The following is a 22,021-nucleotide window of genomic DNA, read 5'->3' as shown; positions in this document are numbered from 1 at the left end:
CCCGAATGTGTCCTTCCTCCTGTGATCTGAAAAGCCTCCTCCTCCTGATCTCCCCTCATCATAACGCTTGCTGCTGGGGTAAGAGGACAGTGAGATGCTCCTGCCATGAGGTGTATGGTGTGAGGAAGATGATAATGCAGAGGAGCAGATGACTGGAGCAAAAACTCTCTGAAAAGAAAGAGCCAAACAGATACATCATCGAGGGCAAATACTTTAAATAAGACACTGAAAAGAGCCAACAGGAGTAAAAAGGATTGTTCAAACCTTTCGATCACTTTCGTCTCCAGAACCGTTCTCACTGTCGCTGTCAGTCACCCGCTCCTTACATTTGAGGTCTATGGAACTGCTCGGATAAGGGTCCTCTGTGGAAAAGAAAAATACACTACAGCTACACTTGACAATCCTTGCAATTTCTAAGTTGTACTCAGTGTCTGAATCAGCTCTTAATGCCACCGGATCTTTATATATAAAACATGGAAGTGGGCAAAAACCCAATTTAGCCCCAATATGAGCGAAGAAGAACTCCACATGCAGTCGCCGGAAATGTACAAAGTGGGCCAGAGTCACAGGGAGGAGTGTGCGATCCATGTTAACAAATCTAATCTAACATTTGATTTCATGGGCACAGAAGATCTGATTTCTCACCAATAACATCATCATCTCCCTCCTCCTCACAGATGACCATGCGCTCCTCGTCACTTGTCATGTCCTCGCTGACCCCCCTCTGGGACTGTGACAGGGGCGGGGCATGACTTGAAAACTGACTTCCACTTTCCACACACATCTGAAAGAAAAGTAGGACTTACTAACTTGTACATGCCTGGAGTGTCAAAATGTATTCTCATTCAATGTTAATCATGAAAGATGACGGTTTATCAGAGAGAAAAAGTATCGTATCCCCCTGGTACAAATATCTCACTGTAAACTAATTATATTTAATGTTTGTGAAAAGCATATCTGTTGCTCGTCTCTTACCTGTGCCAGTTCTGCCAGGGCCTGTGTATTTCCCCTGTCACTCCGCTCCAGGCTGTGCATGGCACTTTGAGAGAAAGCTCTGGGACGGGTAAGCTGGCCCACATGACCTTCTCCTGTGTTCCTCTCAGACACGCCCACCAGACCCGGACCAACACCCTTTAGCTCCACAGAATGCGGCTCTATCAGGGGGCAAAAAGAGGTCCGTTAAAGGAAATCGACAATGTAAATGACATGTTAAAAAAAAACATATATGTTGTATATTTTGAAATCGGAGTGAAACCAACCGGTGGACTCGGACATGCTCCTCTCTCTGATGTCTTTACCCCCTGGCACCCCACGGCCCTCTGAGCTGGACTTCTTCCTGTCTTTGTTACACCACTTCCAGTCGGGGTGAGCCTTAAAGTGGGCCTCTTTTACCTGGGAACAGGATTAGAGACAAGAGAGAAAATATGTAGTATATAGAATATACAAGGTACAGATGGCTTTCTTAGAAATACATTTCCATGACTGAGGTCAATCCGTTTCAAATTTACCAACAGTATATCTTTACTAAAATGAATGACTATGGCTATCGGGAATATGACCTGAAAACGCTGGCTTGTGTCCTAAAAAGGGCTTGTGGGCAGGGCTTGACGTGAACCGTTTTGCTCACCAAGCCACTGTGACTAGTTGTTATCTAAAGCCACTAGCCACTCAGCATTAACACCAGCCACAATGTCGTTGTTAGAAAATGAAATTGTATTTGATTGTTGTGCTAGAACTCGATTTTCAACCTTTTTAAAATGTCAAATAAATAACAGCACAGCAATCAGTATTTGATTGAAAATGTAAAAACTGCATTAAGTAATAGGGAAAGAAGAAGGAACTTACTCAAATTAATTTTGTCTGATCAATTCAAAGTCCTAAAAACACATTTCATAGTAAAGTGGTGAGCTATTTTATTTTCCAATGCTGTGGTGCCGGGAAACAGGAACCGTGGACCGCTGAGCGGGAATCACCGCAGTGAGATGACACCCTGCGCAGCCTCAAGGCGTCACTTCCCCAGTCGTGTTCCTCGGCTCCTCCAGCAAAGACGGTGGCGGGTCCTTGTATTTCTCAAGCCATGTCGTTTAAGTTTTTGTCAGTGATGTTACCGACAATAAAGTATTGCTCAACAAATATAGATTTGTAGTAATCGACCTCAAGTGAATGATATTTCCTGGTGTTTGTGAAGTAAATTTCCATGACATTTCCAAAACCTTCTGGGTATATTCATTTCCAAAACTCATCCATACCAGTAAATAGCTATTTGTTCATGTGTAATATGGCTTGATTGTGAAAGTCCAACAAGCGATATTTCTATCGCCAAGACAACCAGGCTTTTTGCGGTTGAATGAATAGAAGGGAACCATGTGTGCATATCTTTGTAATGAACTACGCTACTGCTATGAAAATATAGGATATGTTGTGGCAACCCAAAGTAAACATGAAGATACCTTAAACTTTCACTTTGTCAAATGAACAAGCAACTTAAACTATTTAAGACCTGTTGAAGAAAAACTATTTTGTCTCTTGGTATCCTGAAGCTGCATACCCTGAGCTGGTAGAATATGATGCCTATGATGCCATCAATGGGTGCAAATGTATCAACTTAATGCCACAGTTGTTCACATGGTTGCACAGTCTGACAGAAAATGTTATTATAATAAGGATTTTAGCTTGTCTGTTTTGCCTCCTACAGCCATGTTTTTAATGCCCATGCGAACCCTGCCAATAGTTCATCATCATGTATCAAGAATCCTTAAGCTGTACATCAAACTTCTTAAATGTTGTGTTTTTTGTCTGTAAATGCATCCTTGTACCTGGAAGGCCAAATCGTGGTACTTTTGTTTCTCCTTTGGTCCAAGAGCATACCACCACTCCCCAAGAATCTTGCTGACTGTCCTGTTGTCCTGGTTTGGGTGCCGCTGGTGCACCAATGCTCGATGGCGCTTACTGAAAATCATAAATGCATTCATTGGTCGCCGGATGTGGTCCTTCTCCCTCTGAAAGATTGAGCAAGAAAGATTAGTGAATGGAACATTTCGAAATGTTGACATTGATGATGGGAGCAGTGACAAGACTACCTTTCCAGGGCTGCTCTTATCTCCATCTTTGGGCAGCGCACTGAGGGACTGAGTGCGTCTCTTCACTGGTGATATAGAGAGGGGCTGCTCTGGTACAACTCCTGGGAGGAAGCTGTAAGGAGACGAAACAGCCCTCTGTTTGTTATCTTTATTAGATATTTTCCTTGAGGACAATATGCACAAGCTGGCTTATGCTTAAGCACTACTTTCTCTTTCCCTCTTTATTATTTAAAACTGAGAAATGTTCTACTTTGTAACCAATATAGTTTATCTTAGAACTGCAAGTCTATCAGATCTAGACACAGAGCACAAGTAGTTCATCTCTCATGAGATATATCAGCAGATTCAGCAGATAGCTCATCCATTTCAATGGCCGACAGCCTGGCCACTGCCTTTCATATAGTGATAGAGCCCAAAGATGGAATGCTTTTGTTCCCATCTGCTTTGTTCAGGCAGTGTGCTCTTCTGCCCAAATTAGCCGCGAGGATACAGAAAATATCACACTCCCATACTGTATGTGTGGGTACACAGAACCACACAGAAATTGACTGTAAGGGCTGACTTGGACAAATACATAATCCCTTTTTATGATAGGGTTGTGTATACAATGTGTAATTGTATGAGTTCATATAACCTCAAAAGGTTAATACATAAAATCCCTCCCAAAAAAAGCACTTACAGGTCATCCACATCACTCTCTGTCTCGCTGTCAGGCCTCTCCCTCTCTGCATCTCCTTTCTCCTTCTCTGGAGGCAGCTCATCGGAAGAGGGGGGAGGCCGGGGTGGAGGACCTCTCTCTACAGTGGGAGGTGCCTCTGCAGGCTGCTGTAACAGCGCTGCCACCCCCTGACACTCTGAGGAAGAACAACAAAGAGATGCATATGTGCTAAGAGCAAAGTAAACAATATATGGTCATCAAAACAGTATTAAATTTGAAAAGAAAATGACATGAAACTGGTGAAAATACATTTTCCGGAACCATTTGGTCAAACATAAATGTATTGAATACCTGTCTTCAGACTGGCTGCTTGGGGGTGGTTGACTGGGTGCTGGCCCTCTCCTGGCTGAGAAGAAGCATCTGATTGAGTGGGTGCCAGGAAAGGGACCAATGAATGCCAGGGGAAGACTGGAACTGACCGCGGCTCTACGTTGGTCCATACTGCAGAGGAAAAAAAGCATTCTTTATTACAGCCAACACCATCTGATGGCCGGCGCTTTATAAAATGTTTCCCTGCTCATAAATCACTTTCAAAAGAACTCAGCCTTCTTGCATTCAGATGACCAAGATGCTATTTCCTTATTTGGGGGAATCAGGGGCCTCAGTGCAACACTCCCACAAGAAAAGCATTCCACGTCTCATCATAAACCTTTTTTCTGGATTGATATAAACACAAATAAATTCAATAAAAATCGAGAGTCAGACTAGAACTCACCACTTTTAAATATTATTACAAGAGAACTGCAGAGAATATCAGTTCTGCTACAGTAGCCCACCTCCAGCCACTTAACTGGTTAAAGCACTCAAACAAAAGATCTACAAAAGAACTCTCTGTTCTCAATAACAGGTGGGATGGAGAACAGAAGCTGGTACAATCTGAACCCCCACAAATAAGTAAGTGACTGTAGAAATCACATCATCTTTATTTCCAATATTAAAACAGATATCTTAATAAAATGAGGATTTCCCCAAACACTTTAAAGTAGCAAAAGCTGCCTCCTATACGGTTTTTAAAAATATGATCTGTCCCTCATTCATTCAAAACACTTTTATTGCATTAGGCTCCAAGTAAACAGTATTGAAATATTGCTATATGGAACCAACATAACATTTTCATACAAACAGTAAGATAATGACATGGACTAACCAAACATGCTTAATCCTTGGCGGAGATACTGAGGATTCTCTGATGAGAACATGGTTGAATGAAATCCTTTATGTTTCTCCCAAAAATAATAATGTGTCCTTTTAAAGTCTCTATTCTAAAACACACCGAAATCCAGCTAAAGATCCATATTTAATGCAACAGCGCACAGATCAGTGCCCAACGGTGTCTGTGTATGTTTCATCCCTACAGGTCGCAGTCATCCTTCACAGTAATAACTGCATCATTAACCTGCATCATAGTGATTTCAAGATATGGCATGGAAAGGGAACATTTTTTTTGTTATCTTGTAGTTCCAATGAGAGCACACATTAAATATATCTGTCAACTAGAGTCCATCTCTCCAGATCGCACATCTAATAACGGACACGAAGCAATCAAAACATCAGTGGACAAAATGTACTAGAAACGATTACAATACAAAACAGAACTCGAGGTAAATGTGTACGGGTGCAAGTGTATTGACGACCCACTAAAACGACGAGTGTGATCGAAAGCAGAGTCCCTCCTCCCTTTGGTCTAATTACCCCCGTTGCCCTCTCTCGCTGTTTGTTTACATTACTACAGCAGCTCGGTCACGAGGGGGTTAACAAGGCCTCGAGCCCATCCACGGCCTGGATTCAAACATCCGCCAGGAAGCTACGCAGTCTGTCTGGGCCATGTAAAAGCTTGCTCTTCGCCACAATACAGCTGCAGACGGGTAGTCTCGGCCGCTATTAGGAAGTAAAACAAGCGCCCCCCCCCCCACCCACCCACCCACCCCCACCCCAGCAACGGTTTGCTGTAAGAGGGTGTGTAATCGATCAAGTGAAGCAAAACGGCAACAAGCGAACTGGGGCGATCAAAGCTAAAGGCGGCTCGTCTAACTCGGAAGAGCGTCAAAAAAAGAAACTGCTTATGGTCCAAGTGTGAGCTATTCAGTCACCCGACTTTAATACGTGTTTCTTCACGTGACGAACAGACAGGGACACGACTTTAGCCGCCTCTTGTAACAACAAGAGCCTCGTGTGCGCCGCTCCAGATTGGACCAACCTCTCGGGAACGCCCCTGGTCGTGCACCCGCCGTTCACACAGAGGCAAGAGAAACGCAATTGTTCTCATGTCTCAACTACAAAAGGCGTATTCACACGCACCGGCTGCCAACAGAACCCAGCAAGGACTGTTTGAAAAAATGCATTTCAGACTGATGCTAACTTGTTTTTCTCCCACAATTACCTGCTGCTAGAATTGTACCGCGCACCTGTCTTAACCTGACAGTTCAGCTAACACCGTCCCGACATCCAAACCCGCCTTTAAAGAGGATAGCGGCCAACTCGAGTTCACCCGTGTTTACTCGGCATTAGCAGATGTCGTTGACTGTAAATCTGGTGCATTCATCCATCACCCAGTGCTCCCAAGCCCCACAATACATCAGCTGATTATCAACACTACCGTGTCCACTCCGAGCTCCAGTCTGCTCTCTGTACAATCTTTAATCTACCAGTCTTTAATCTATCCTACCTGTCCAATCTTGCCACAGACGTGACGTTAGCTAGCAACTGATGAGTCTACACCACGATACGAGCCACCGCCGTGAGGACTCCTGGCTTCATCTGCGAGGAGAAAACGAGGGTAAATCGCGGATCTTTCCGATCGCCGGGGCAGTAAACGAGCGGCTGGTTGAAGAGTATTGGACCTAAACCGGACGGGGGCACGGGGGTTGGGGGCGCTTCACGTGAAGCGAAACAGCAACATTAGGTGAAATCCGTCCGTCTGCAGCAGGTTAGCTAGCCACTTCGTGAGGACGACATCTGCGCGCACACCGTCCAGTTCGGTTAACACTTGGTGCTACGAGTGCTGTTGTGGTCCTCAAAAGTCCTCGTTTAGCACCTCACCAGCTCCCGGACCGAGATTACTCCCTTATTTTTGTCTCGTTCTCTCGCCCTTTCTTTCTCTTTCCCTCCCTCTTCCTCTTGTTGTAAACTAGGCTTCTTGCCCCCCCCCCCCTGTAGTCGCCCCCCTCCCCTTCTCGTCCTGTCAACCTCGCCCAGCCTTGTCCCGCCTCTCTCGGCGTGATCCACTCGGCTATTGGCCAAGCCAGCCAAACGTCATCGCCGCGCCGCGAACCCTGATTGGCCACAGTGTGCACTGGAATGCCAGTCATATGCTAATTTTATCCGGCTTTACGACCAGTGGCTTTTCTTACCACGTAAACTGCCTTAACTTAAATGTACAATAACAATACAATAAAGTAAACCCATCATATAGTTCCATTGTATTTATAAGGAAACACTAGCTCGCATTTAAGTTATTAATCAAAATGCATTGTTTCATGTTTCCTCAGTAAGCCCACCCCACGCTGTCATTGGTGCAGGAGTCGTAGTAAATCTTGACTGATGCGTGAAACCACCAACCAAAAGCCAACATTCAGATGTAGGCCAACCAATGGCTTAACAGAAGTGAGACAAGATCCCTCCCTCTTACAAATTCTCTGCAAAGAAATACCCATGAAGACCACCCGATGAAAGAAAGCGCTAATGAGCTATCTACTGTTTACTTTCCACGCTCCTGTTGGTCTTTTTATGCAGTCTGCACAGGGGGTGGAGGGCTCTGGGTTCAAGATGACAATGCAAATCCACGTACAATCAACCTATGAGTATGCAGAGTCATTATGCGTGCTATTCATTTAAATGTTATGTTTTGACATGAAAACACAAATTCTGGCTGTATTATAAAACAGCAATATTCACTTACGAGAGGTATTATAAAATCGTTCTCTAGCAACTCTACTTTGCTTTTGGGAATGCAAAGAACAGCTGAGAGGCAAGGGATGTAATTGTCTACCATAAAAAGACCTTTCAAGTCCCAAAACATGTTTCCCATCCCTCCATCATGCCAATGTGCCTCCTCCCGACAGAATGTTCAATGTTCTGATGCAACACTCACAGGGGCAGGAAGAGAGGGAGAAAAAGAGAGTTGAAAACAGGAAAGTCAGGGTGGTTAGAAAGAGAGGAAAAAAGGGTGGAGAGGACCAGAGGGTAAAAATAGACTGAGAGTCATTTTCAGCAGGAGAGGCAGGGAGGGAGGGAGGCCTGGAGGAGGTTGGGTGGGTGGAGAGAAAAAAACTTGTGAAAACAGAACTTCTCTTAAATGGAGGATGGGCGTGGGGGGCCAGAGATGGGGGAGGCAAAGGGAGACAAAGGCACAGCATTTAAAGATATCTATAGTATTTGAGGTATAACACAGCTACAACGGTAACAAGGAAGAACACTTGGTTTCCCATCATACTGTATGAGTCAAGAAGTCATGCTCAGTTTAACTCAACTATCCACAAGACAAATACAACACTGGGAGGGACGTAATGACCACGACCAGTCAGTCCGCTCATCAGGAGCTTGTTAACTGACAAATAAGGATGTGAGAGCCACGAGCAGCAGCTGTCCTCAGTACTAAAAAAGTAAACCCTCTCAGTCCTGGTTTCATTTCTCTAAATGGAAAACAATGATAGATCTAAATGTGGATCTGTGCAACTATGCAAGACAAGAGAAATAGTATTCAAACATAAAAAGGAGTACATTAGCAGCTCCTTCGGCTGTATTTTGTCATTAAAGCATTATCAGTAAAGCATCCTGTGGCATGTAGAAATATGGGGTGACTGTACTTTGAAGACTGGGGGTTTCCAGACAGGGTCAAACTAGTAAGCATTAGAGATACAGAGAGAGAGAGAGAGAGAGAGATTAAGGATTATCAACCGCACCAAGTTCTCAACAAGTCAACCCGGTGTGCTAAGCGGAGGGATTACTGCTGCGTAGTGGTTACAATGTGCTTAAACAATACAAGCCCTTGGTAATGAACTTCATCTGACCAATTATTCAGAACAGAGTAATCAGGTTTACACCTACATTCTTGATAGTCACAACAAAATACTGCAAATACACTTGTGTAAAAATCATCTTTTTCTCACATCAGGGGTAATTTCGATTGTCATCCAGCAGATATTTGGGCACAAAATATTGGGGAAAATAAAATATGTTGACTGCATGCATGTATATATAAAAGTCCAGACAAGAGTAAGAGGGAAGGTGTGAAAAAAACAGTAGAGAAATTCCCCCTCAGCTGAGCGGATCTCTCCCTGCTGCAGTGCAATATCTGTGTAGGTGTACAGCGGCTTTCATTGGCTGTCTCCATCTTACAGGCACCGTGCTCTTAATGTGCGTATGTATGCATGTCTCTCTAACCCCCCAATTACATCTGTCAAACACGTGACCTCCTCACACAAGAAACTTTTCCTCCTCCTCCTCTTTACCGACGCCAACACCGTGCAGGAGGGGCGTCACCTTCGCTCCCCCCTCCCATCCCATCTCTCTCATCCCTTAATTCATCTTCCACCCCTGTGCTCTATGTCTCTCCCTCCCACACCCCTCCATTTGCTCCGTCCAATTATAACTCGATTCCCCAGTCCTTTGCCGTTACCATGGCAACAGCTGTGTCGGGCACAGGTTCCTGTGTCACTCGTGGTCAGTGGTCTGCCACCATGACCATCTATTGCATCAAAGTAAAGTCAAGCAATCATTTTGCATGGCTTTTGGACACCTACAGGGAGGTTGTTGTGAGATACTGTTTAGCCACAGATCATGGCTTTGTTCTAGTTTCGGTTAAAGTAAAACATAATAATAAAACAACAACTACTCTTTATTTCCTTCAATGTTGCAAAGGGAAGACTGCACCTCTGAGTATTGAAAATAATATTACAATTACTGGATTACTGGGAACTGGATAGATCTCATCACCCTCAACACACACACCCTCCGTGGCTTCACATGAGGATTCCCTGACTCTCTCTTCTCAACAGTCAATCATCAGCATTAAGAAAATACATGAAAGTCAAACTTCTGACCAGCGTTTGCATACCCAGATTCCTTCATCCACTTTGTGAAGGATGTTGTAATGTTTGTGTTTGGCCATCTGGGGGCACTACTGGCCTGCAGATAAATGGCCAATAGACGGGCAGCAGCAGAAAACCAGTGAAAAGACTGTGGAGCTCGAGATGCAAGGAAAGGAGAGGAATGAGTGGGATGAAGGAGAGAATAGACATTCCTGTGCTAAATAAAAAAAACTCCTCTCATTCCAAACTTGTGAATGTGAGGAACACATGTAACCTGGGAGCTCTTGAGACACCATGAATGGGGGTTCAACTGAGATCCTGAAGAAGCAAATCTGAATGTTGTTCTAACTTCACATGCATGTCGTCAAAGTCTTGGAGCCACCTCAGACTAAGGAGTCCCAATGCACCAGTGCATTTTGAGAATCTCCCCAAAGTACGCTTCGCCCAATAGGAAATAAGATTATTGTTGCACGTTACTTTTGTGTACGTCTAGAGGGCTTCACATGTGCTTTGGTGCCAGTCTAGATGGCTGTGTGATCCAGATGTGGTTGTTGCCATGGCCAGGGAGGATATGCAGGGCTTTAAGCGTTACGTAAAGCAGGGGCGGGAGGGAGTGGGGATGTTATTCCCGGGTATCCGTATCCGGGTAGACCAGGATGAAGAGAGCGAAGTCGAGAGGAGGGGAAGTGAAAACACTGCAATGCGATGGAGCAAAGGGTTAAAACAAATGTGTCATAATTCTTTTTTAAATAACAAAAAAAAAAAAAAAAAAAAGAGACTGAAAGGAAAGCAAGAGGGCAGAAAAAAAACAATATGTGTCTGAGTGCAAAATAACAGTGCGAAAAAAGTGTATTTGTACAGAAGGGAGGGTGACATGTTTACCCAGTGTTGCACAAACTGCGTGTTCATGTGTGAGCGACGGAGACAGAGATGGAGAATTACGCACACTTACCAATATGCAATGGCTACGTAGTGATTTTGCTTTCAATTATTTTAAACTGTGGGATATTTACATATAATATTGAAACATATCTCATACAACGATCAATTAAGATGCTAAAAGTGCCCAATAAAAGATTTTCTGTTTAAGAAACGATGACGCTGATGATAATTATGCTCACAGACACAATCATGCAGCACAGTGTGCGAGAGGCCGAGCAGTTTCAGTCCGTGGTCACGCTTGAGAAACCGGGTGTTTCTGTTGAAACCGGAATTTGGATATGAGAGAACATAAACGTTACAACGTGTGTGAGACCTTTACAGCAAGTCATATAAGACCTCTCGATAAAAACAGGAGACCGTGCACACTTTTCCTCACCTCCCACAACTTTTGATGGATGCTGCTGACGCTCAAGAATGCCACAAAAGTCAAATATTTTCTCAATACATTATCATAATATGGGTTGGAATTTTCTAAATAACAGAAACAAGCAGTAGGAGTTAAATATAAAATATATTTGACCTGGAACACTTCATTCACTGCTTAAATAATTTAGAGGAAACCCTCCGATTAACCAGCATCGTCTCTGTTGACGAAAATACCCAAAGACGGACTAAAGACGTGCCAATAATAATCAAATGTTGGTGTGTCAACACATTTGAGCATGATCACACACACACACACACACACACACACACACTTATAATTGTGAATATTCTGTGTTATGTACTGGCTACATCACTGTGATGTTTGCTTTGTTGCCATGGCAACAGACATTTGGCGCTCACACATCATATCCGGTGCTCAATGATTGACGCTTGGTTACTCGGTCTCACACACACACACACTGCATGCAACACAGAGGTGACACCATTAAAAAAAACAGTCTCATCCTTCACCTTGTCACTAACACCTTTCTGCCTGTTCTCTTAACAGTTCTGATTTGACAGGAAGTTACAGGGATGCTTGAAAAGACGTTAGCACGTTCGTGTTTGGAAAGCCCCAACACACACTGAAAGGGAACGTACGCAGCTTTCTTTCTTAAAAGTGTGTGACAGTTGATGAGCTAAACTGAGCAAGGGGACTGAGGCCTTATTTCAGTGTCAAGAACAAAAACGCGGAATATAAATATGCAGGATCAGAACGTATGTCACAAAGTCCAAAGAAGAGGAACTCACAGACGACTTATCTAAGAGTTGTATGACATTCAATAAACCGTCCCCTTCGTCTGGAGTATTGTGGTATCTTTTCCTTCTTACACATTAATTCAACACTTTTTATAAGAATTATATTGGTTTGCTTGAAATATTGTCCTTTTATTAACTGCCAGATATCTCATATTGATTTACCCCACTCCTGGTGAAATGAAAGTTCCTGCGTGACCACAGGAACACAGTACTGATCATTTAGTTTCATTTGATTTATCCCACTAATTGTTCGGTTTAATTAAAAGGCCTGGTGTATCCTAGAGTTGTCCTTATCCCTGATTATGTCTAACATGCCATCATTGATAACCAATGTAGGATCATTTAAAAACATCTGGTTTCATTGCTTTCTCCCTCACATGAACATAATTCAGACCAATATCAAATGTGGGTGATTTTTGACATAGATATGATAATACTTACACTGATCTGCTAAGTATTACCATTACACAAATATACAAGTATTTAATACGCAAATATAATTCAAGATCCAGAAGTGTCAGCATTATTATAGTTTGTAACACCAGTTCCTTTTGTTTTTGTTAAACAATTCCCATTGACTTCAGGGAATAACAATGAACAGTATTTGTGTAATAATATATTAATAATTAAGATAATTTACAAAATGTACTAAAACACTAAATTAACCTTTAAAAGAAAATGTACTGTTTACCATTTGCTCATATTTCGCAAGCTGTTAAGAAGACACCAACACCTACACAAACTGGCATGTCACAAACGTAACACACGCGTGATTGCACACACACGCACACACACACACACACACACACACACACACACACACACACACACACACACACACACACACACACACACACACACACACACACACACACACACACAGTGTTTCCTACTTTCCCTCATGTTTCACACTCTCCTACGACCATACGCAAAAGCTTACACACCCTTTCCAACTCCACAGAAAACACCCACATATGGTCCTTGCTCAAAGATCTTCAAAATAAATGCACATGCACACGGGAAATTGTGCATGCACACACAAAGGGATGCTATTCATTCATTCAGCGTCCCTCCACCTCCAAAAAAAAAAAAAAAAAAAAGGGATCTGAGGCGGGACCGTACACTCAAAATGACAGCGTTCCCTTTCCTGTCTACTTCTCTGTCACACTCGGGACAAGTCCCCCCAGTAATAAGTGCATACAATCTGAGGGCAAAGGGCGCTGCTGGAGTGAATAGCACTGATACTTTATGCCCATAAAAAAAACACAGAAGTAGGCTCTTATTTTCAGCTGATGGTGAATAATGCTCATACACTCACACACACACTTTATAGTACAGTGTTTTCCCACACCGGAGCTTGAGAAACAAATTATTCACACACCCACTCAATACACTGAAACATATATCGCGCACACACACACACACACACACACACACACACCCACACACACGCACACACAAACACACGTACTGTCGTCCTCTGAGGCGTTCCTCATTCTCTTGCTAATCCTCTTTTTTTCTCTCCCTCTAAAACACCAAATCAAAAGCAAGTTGCTGGAAACATGGCCTACATGCATGTAGCCCTTACGCTCCACACCAACTTGTGTTAATATCTTGCGTAGAACTTACTGATTCAAAGCAGGGAACAGCTGCACTTCTACACTCCTCCATTCATTTATTATTTGTCAGATTCTTATCAAACTTCCCCGTTCCTTTCTATTATAAATCCATGCATTGTCTTGTCTATATAGTGTCATTATGATTGCTCCCACTCAGCCAGAAAAACCCTTATACCCATGCACACATTTCCTTTTTTGCACTCTCTATCTCTATCGCAGACATGAGGCTGGAGGACGGATCACTCGAAGAAGCCATATGGGACAACATAATGTTGTCTAACACACGCAGGTCGTGGCATGTTAATGTGAATCGAAGCCTCTGTTACACTCTGGGTGTTACGTTAAATTAAAAATAACTTTTAATACTTTGATCATCTTGAATATACATTTGTTGAGCTAAATCACATTTATATGGTAAATTAATGTCACAATAGATGGCTGGTATTTGATAAATAAATTAAAATATAGGGATAAACAAATAACTGAGCAAGGTCCTTTCTACTCACTATTTTATTTAACAGAAAAATCGTCTTTTAAAATAAAGGCTTTAATACATCTCCCTTTCTTTCAAGTGTGTGTGTGTGTGTATATGTACTGTATATGTATATGTGTGTGTGTGTGTTTGTGTGTGTGTACAAAATAAAAGTAAAGCTACATCTACTCATAATTTGGCTAGTCTTCTCATTATTTTAATAATTTAGCTTCTGAGTGAAATAATCATGACTATTTTAATTCAAAATGCTGGTGAACCTGCGAGTCCAAAGCCTGTGAACTGAGCTTCTCCTCAGTCTGAGTCGACGCCGTGTGTGTCCGCAGGTGACAGAGCTAGACAGACACTAAAAATGATATCATTTAAAAAGGTATAAATAACAATTTAATTGAGTGAGTATTGATCGGAATTCAATTAAATATGCATAGATAAAAACAGAGTCCCCATCCTTTTATGCCACACAACTGGGGAAGTTGCAAAAAATATAAAGAAAGAAAACAGAAACTCTTCTTTCTGTGAATTGAGTGTAATTATTCTTCACTTATTCTTTACAAATCGGTACACTATATGATACATTTATCAACATATTATCCATAATTAATGTTATTATTTTCTCATTGACAATATATCTTTTCTTTCAGGTTTTGCTTTTTTTCATTCTTTTGGAATAAGGCGACTAAACTTTAATCTTGTATGTATTATTGAAAATATTTATTATGTGATTGGAGTATTTCTGAAGATGCACAGAATACAGCGTGTAATATATTTCACGTTTCTCCTGTCTCCACATTTTCTCGTCATCCCTTCGAAGTCACTGACCTCAGGCACAAAATACACCCACACATTTGCATCAATTCTCACCTGTGCCAGGACGTCCCATGATGATGTCCTTGCGTGGAGCGGGGTGAAGGCTTTCAGCTGGCAGGATCAGCGGCAGCAGAGCGGTGGGAGAAGGGTGACACGGAACTGGCTGCTGGACCTCACCCCCAAACCCCGTCCCCCTGTTCTCCTCTCGTTCCACGGAGCTGTCCGTGCTAATCGGAGCCGGCACTGTGACTGCTGTGCTGACGGTAACTGACAGGGCCTGCAGGGGGGTGGCAGGGGGGTCAACGGTGGGCAGGGAGGACGGTGTTGGGGACAATAGCACTAAAGTTTGGGCTGGGCTCCGCAAGAGGACGGTGCCATTGGGTACTGTGGCTGCAGCGGCGTTAATAGGGAAGGGAACCTGGAGGCCTGACATTGGCTGAGGGGTGAGGGGTGCTAAGCCGATGTCTTTAGATGAGGTATTATCTGTCCCTCCCTCGTTTCCACCTCCTCCTCCTCTTTCTAAGGGACACTCTGTAAATTTTGTAAGTGGAACTTCAGGATTCCTCACAATGACAGGGGAGTCCCGCAAGGCCTGCTGGGATACAGGGATCACACGACGAGGCCCTCCATCAGGAGTGAGAGGGGAAGGGGGAGTTGGAGATACCAGCAGAGGAGGAGGGGAGACAGCAGTGGAGGACGGTGGCCTACTGGACAAGGGGGTGGTGACTCCTCTGGGTCGGGAGAAGGTGGGGGTGTGGGAATGTGAAGCTGGTGTCTGGGGGGACAGCACCCGAAAAGAGTTGTTCAGGTCCCCCTGCTCCAGCTCTGTCTTGGGTGTGTAGTCGTGGTGGTGTGAGGGGAGGGGTGGTGGAGGAAGTGCGTCAGGCTTTCGTTTGCTGGGGCTCATGGGGACTGTAAACATCAGGTTGCTGTGGAAGGAGGACTGGATACCTGAGGAGTGTCTCTCACGTTCTCCTCCTCCAGCAGGGGTTGGTACCTTACTGCCCCCTGCCCCTCCTCCCCCTGTCCCGCTTGGCTGCCTGTGCCTCCGGTTTTGCAGGACCGGGGAGGCAGTAATCGGGGAGAAATTTGCAGGCCTGAAGCCGAACAGCGGAGAAGGTGAGGGAGAGGGGGCAGGGGAGAAGGGCGACTGGGTGGAGATGGGAGAAAAGGAGGGAGTGCCGGAGCGAGAGCTCCCTAATGACACAAGCATGGTGGCGGCCTCACACTCGTCAAAGTCAAAGCGTGACGACAGGTCATGGGGGAGGAGGGAGGGGAGGACCAAGCGGGGTCTGGAGTCTCCTCTGCTACTGGTCTCACTGCTCTCTCTTGATGTGTCGTCCCACTCAAACTCACTGCTCGCTCTCCCCCGCAGGTCAGGGGTGACGGTTCCTGAGCTGCTGCCTCCTCCCCCTCCCCCTGTTGTCTCCATCTCTTTGGTCCTCATGGACAAGTGTCTTGAGCAGTATCCTCGACGCTGAGACTCCTTCATACAGCCCTCCCTGGAGCACAGCCTCCTCCACTGCTTACCGTTGAACTTCTTACGGATACCATTAGGCGTGCAAACCACATCGCCCTTCTTGTATTTCTGCTGAGCCAATGAGAGGGGAGTCCTGGAGCGAGAGGAGGTAGAGGAGGATCCCCCACCAGAAGTGGGAGTAGCAGTCTGAGTGGGAGTGGACTTTGATGGAGGTAGACTTGGAGTGGTGTTGTTCGTTTCAGATCCCAGCAAGGCAGGGGACTGGGGTGGCTGTGGACTCGCTAAGATGGAGAGATGTGGAGGTCCCAGACCTTGCACCACAGAGAGGTGGGGGGAGGAGGGAGGGTAGCAACTGGACTTGGAGATGATGTTTCTGTGCTGAGTGGTCCCAGCATTTGTCTTGGCACCGACAGTGAGCGCCATGTTAAAACGAGACACCTCAACATCCTCTTCTGGAGTGTTTGGCTGGTTCTGCCTCTCTCTGCCAGAGTAGTTCACTCCACAGTCGTGAACTGTGCTGCCAGCTACACCAGAAGTCACGGCGGACGAAGGGGATGGAGGATGTGCGTTGCCATAGGGATGCCCTCCTGCAACTCCTTCATGTGAAAAACCATGGCCTAACCTTGCTCCGCCTCCAAGCACCCCCATCCCAATACTCAACTGGCACACTTCCCTCTCTACCTCCATCTCCTCCCTCCGCTCCCTCTCCTCTCTCTCCCTCTCACGCTCTCTTTCCTGGGCCATCCCACCATCCAAATGTGGGACCTCCCAGGGAGGGGTGAGTAGCCTCAGACTTTGTCGGGACACCCACACAGCCTGAGAATTAGCATTTGCTTTCCCTTTCTCTTCCCCCACGTCTGCATTGTCTAGAGTCTCTCGGTCTTCACTCAGGAGCACCTGATAAGGAAAAGACACGCCGGGGTGGGGGTCCACCTGAGTGACAATCCCCTCTCTGTACAGCAGAGGACCCCCCTCCTCTCCCCCAAAGGGCACGCACACCTGGGTCCTGACAGCCACAGGTGCCATGCCAGGAGGGGTGGCATCCAAAATGAACTCAACTGTGCTCTCAGTCCCGGATGACGATGCAATCACGGTTCCACCATGGAAAGGGTATTTAACAAGGGTTTCCTCTCCTTGGAGTTGGACTTCTACGGTCCCTCCACTCACCCTACGCACCACCCCTGGTCTGAACACGGGTGATAAAAGGCTAGAGTCAATCTCCTTAACTCCTTGGTTGCCTGTAGCCCCAACCCCACTCTCCATGGGCCTCTTTACCTGGCGAGCAAGAACTCTCTGGTTTTTCATGCCTTTGGCCAGAGCTTCAGCGAGTCCCTCTGAATGCCTGGCCTCTTTATGGTGCGAGTTATGGAGAGGAGTCGAGTAGCGGGGGTTCTTTTGATGAAGACTTGGTCCTGTTGCTTCCATCCCGTCCAGGTCAGCCGAGTGTTCACTCGCAGTATCAGTGGACGAAGAGCGCACTGAGTTAGTGGCCCCCTCTGACTCATTTTCCGCAGTTTGGGAATCTTTTTCCTGGGATTTTGCTGTCCGGAGGGGCTTATTCTCTCTGGAAACAAAATGGTTTGCTTCTGGAGCTTTGCTGTCCACAATTAGCACTGATGGCTGATTACCTGAGCAATTATTACTTCTATTATTACTGCTATTGATAAGAGTATTATGGCTACCAGTCATGGTGTTAATACCACTTGTAGAGTTACTTTTAGTACTACTATTTATACTAAAATTAATGCTTTTATTAGTGCTTTTACTAATATTGTTACTACTCTTGAAATTATTATTGGGTGCATTCAAACTATCACTGATTTTGCTGTGAATGTTGCAGTAACTGTTGTGTATGAGTGCAGGGCTGGAGGTAGTAATGGTAGTCAGGCTACTTGCATTGTTTGCAAAGTGCTCATATGTGTATTTCTTCTTGGGTATACGAGCCTTAAATGTGGCTGTTTTTCTACTAGAGACTGAGCCTAAACTGGGGTTGTGACTGGTGGCCAGAGGGGGCGTGGCTGTGGAGAGTGGCATTGGGGTAGAGGTAGGAAATGCTACAGTACCAGTGGACACTGTCTTATTTCCATTTGTGCCGACCATCTTTTCCTTTTCTGTCTTTTCTTCCGCTTTTTTTTCTTCCCTCTCGACTGACTCCACAGGTTTCCTCAGTTCAGTGGGCTCCTCCCTCGTGGGGGTATTGCTGCTTCTGATGGGTTCTTCGTGAGAGTTGACGGCTGTGTGCGAGATCTGTTTGCGTGTGGGAGTGCTGGGTGTATGCTGTGTGGTTTTGACCAGCGTTTCCCTCTTGACTCTTTTGGGGTCTTTCTCTTGAAGGGGCTGAGAGCCCCCTCTCCTTCTCCCCCCTCTACCTCTGGTTAACGGGGGAGAACGCCCTCTGTGTTTCTTTAGTGGTCTCATCTCTTCTTCGCCGTTCACAAAGTGCAGTTTTGTGGTGCCCCTCTTTGTTTCTCTTCTAAGGCACTCCTTTTTTCTCTTTTTTCCTTCTCGCTTGTCCTTCTCTGCTCTCTATTGCAAGCTGGAAAGGAAGAAGGAGACACAGAAGACAGGGGGTAATTTATTATCTTCTTAATGCTCAGAATAAAAGTGACGTCATACCTGGAAGTCTAACTTTTACACATTTATTTTTTGATAGTAAGGATAACTTAATTATGTATTTCCCAGATTATTCTGGGTTGCGATTTAATCTGGTTAGTATGTTGTGATAATTAAATCACTGAATGGGTTAGTTTACTTTTTTTTAATTAAAGGTTCAGTAAAAAAGAAAAGTACAAATCGAGTAAACAAACATCCAAGGTCATTCACTTTGATTTGTCTCTTACTCCTGTATCCAACTATCTGCCTTTAATGAGGCCTACATTTCTTTACATTTTAAATGCAGAAAGGGAAAAAAGATTTTCTCTCGATCTCTCACTCACACAAACACACTCACACGCACACACACACAAGCTCTCCACTGTACTCCCTCCAGCTACTTTGACATGCGACAGGAGAGCTTTCTCACGCAATGCAATATAGACTGGATTCACCGTGTTCAACGTCGGATCGCAACAACAACACAACTTTTATTTTGACTTCCATTGGGAGGAAAAGGGCTGGCAGTGGCCTGAGTGAGGTCACCCAACAACGTGAGTGAGTGAGAGACAGAGACACAGACAGAGACACAGAGAGAGAGAGAGAGAGAGAGAGAGAGAGAGAGAGAGAGGTGGGAGTATGCGGCTGTTTGGCTGTTTGTTCAAAAAAGCTGTTCTTGTGTAGTCATTGGGAATTTCCACAGTCATTCTAGCCCTAGCTGGCTCTCTCTCACTCTTTCTCAATGTCCCAGTCGTCTTTTGTCATTGGCTCTCTCTCTGTCTCTGTCAAATACACACACCACACACGCACGCATAACACACACACACACACACACATACACACACGACAATAACATTCTGCCATGTTAAGATATGCCTAACATGAGAAGTTAAAAGGTTTAAGCACAGTCACTGATGGAAGATTACAGGCTAAATACAGTCATACACACACACACACACACGTGCGTATGTGCCTCCCTCGACTAAGCTCAGAAACTCCCTAACATGTAAAAATGCTTGCATTCCTACAAATACTGACGAGACAACTTCACTTGTTACACGCGCACACAAAGCATGTCCTCGGCATTGGAAAAGTTCCTGGCACACACATAGGGTGACCTTGTTGTTAACTGTTTGTTACGATACGCGACATAAAGCAGTAACACCACCGCTTGTCCTGCAGTACAGAATAGCATCTCTTCCTGGTCCTGAATGACAAACAAACAACCACTCAATTTTGACCTCTGCCCTCGCATACAGTGTTTACTGTATGAACAGGCCTTGATCATTACCGTGGTACTCTGCAGATACCAATCTTAAAAGTGACACTGATGTTTTGTATTTCATTGCGACTGCAGCACGAGGGTAGCTTCACATCTGGAGTTTACATAATGTATGGAAACTGTGATGCTTTGTGCAGATGCAGCCACTCGATAGCCCCTCTGTAGAAAAAGACGGTGAGGCAAAGGAGGTTTGCTCCCTGGTATAACCATCAGACCCGCAAACTAAAGCAAACATCACGAAAGCTTGAACGCAAATGGCGTTCCACCAATCTGGAAGAATCACGCTTAGTTTGGCAAGATAGTTTAAAAACTTATAAGAAGCCATCCGTAATGCCAGAGCAGCCTATTACTCATCAGTAATAGAGAAAAATAAGAACAACCCCAGGTTTCTCTTTAGCACTGTAGCCAGGCTGACAGAGTGACAGCTCTGTGGAGCCGTGTATTCCTATAGACCTCAGTAGTAATGACTTCATGAACTTCTTCAATGAAAAGATTTTAACTATTAGAGGCAAGATTGATGATCTCTTGCCCTCAACTACTGCCGATCTGTCATCAAGTGGAGTGGCCTTGGAAACGGCTGTATACCCTGGTGTATATTTGGATAGCTTTTCTCCCATTAACCTAGACCAATTGTCCTCAACGGTTTCTACTTCTAAACCGTCTACCTGTCTCTTCGACCACATCCCAACGAGGCTGCTTAAAGACGTGTTGCCTTTAATTGGCACCTCTCTGTTGGATATTGTTAATGTGTCTTTGAGGCCATGTACCACATTCCTTCAAAGTAGCTGTAATTAAACCTCTCCTGAAAAAGCCCACTCTTAATCCAGAGGTGTTGGCTAACTACAGACCAATCTCTAACCTTCCCTTACTCTCTAAGATCCTTGAGAAAGTAGTCATAAATCAGTTGTGTGACTTTCTACATCAGAATAGTTTATTTGAGGAGTTTCAGTCAGGATTTAGAAAACACCACAGCACAGAGACAGCACTGGTGAAAATTACAAATGACCTCCTAATTGCATCAGATAAAGGATTCATCTCTGTACTTGTTTTGTTAGACCTTAGTGCTGATAAAGGACTCATCTCTGTACTTGTTTTGTTAGACCTTAGTGCTGATAAAGGACTCATCTCCGTACTGGTATTATTAGACCTTAGTGCTGCGTTCGACACCATTGATCATGACATCCTATTACAGAGACTGGATCAGTCGATTGGCATTTCAGGTACCGCACTAAGTTGGTTTAAATCCTATTTATCAGATCGATCTCAATTTGTATTTGTAAACGATGAAGCCTCGATGACCACCAACGTTAATCACGGAGTTCCACAAGGTTCTGTGCTTGGACCAATTTTATTTACCTTATATATGCTCCCTTTGGGCAACATTATCAGGAAACACTCCATAAACTTACATTGTTATGCAGATGATACTCAATTGTATCTATCGATCAAACCAGAGGAGACCAACCAGCTCGCTAAAATTCAAGAATGTCTTAAAGACATAAAAACATGGATGACCTGCAACTTCCTGATGTTAAACTCAGACAAAACTGAAGTTATTTTACTGGGCCCTGAACACCTCAGAGATCAATTATCTGGTGAAGTGGTTTCTGTAGATGGCATTGCCCTGGCATCCAACACCACCGTAAAGAATCTGCACTGCATTTTTTCATCTACGTAACATTTAAAAAATGAGGCACATCAGGCTTGTGTACTCACAACTAGTAAGAAAAGAGATCACATGACTCCTGTATTAGCTGCTCTGCACTGGCTCCCTGTAAAATCAAGAATCACATTTAA

The 22,021-nt window shown here is 44.5% G+C and overlaps 1 protein-coding gene across 1 annotated transcript in view; it reads right to left on the bottom strand.

Moving 5' to 3' along the window:
* cicb (capicua transcriptional repressor b) overlaps window positions 1–22,021 on the bottom strand; it is a 35,396-nt gene that overhangs the window by 8,097 nt on the left and 5,278 nt on the right. The window contains exons 2-11 of the mRNA XM_034553890.1: window positions 14,925–18,886; window positions 4,090–4,239; window positions 3,760–3,934; window positions 3,081–3,192; window positions 2,817–2,999; window positions 1,260–1,392; window positions 976–1,154; window positions 646–784; window positions 265–362; window positions 9–168 (exon numbers count right to left, since the gene is read on the bottom strand). Of these exons, the coding sequence (XP_034409781.1) occupies window positions 9–168; window positions 265–362; window positions 646–784; window positions 976–1,154; window positions 1,260–1,392; window positions 2,817–2,999; window positions 3,081–3,192; window positions 3,760–3,934; window positions 4,090–4,239; window positions 14,925–18,768 (5,173 nt within the window). The 5' untranslated portion in view covers window positions 18,769–18,886. The remainder of the gene's footprint in view (window positions 1–8; window positions 169–264; window positions 363–645; window positions 785–975; window positions 1,155–1,259; window positions 1,393–2,816; window positions 3,000–3,080; window positions 3,193–3,759; window positions 3,935–4,089; window positions 4,240–14,924; window positions 18,887–22,021) is intronic.

This window comes from Cyclopterus lumpus, chromosome 16 (genome assembly GCF_009769545.1).
Source record: "Cyclopterus lumpus isolate fCycLum1 chromosome 16, fCycLum1.pri, whole genome shotgun sequence".
Taxonomy (NCBI): domain Eukaryota; kingdom Metazoa; phylum Chordata; class Actinopteri; order Perciformes; family Cyclopteridae; genus Cyclopterus; species Cyclopterus lumpus.
This window is presented reverse-complemented; position numbering and strand designations above follow the sequence as displayed.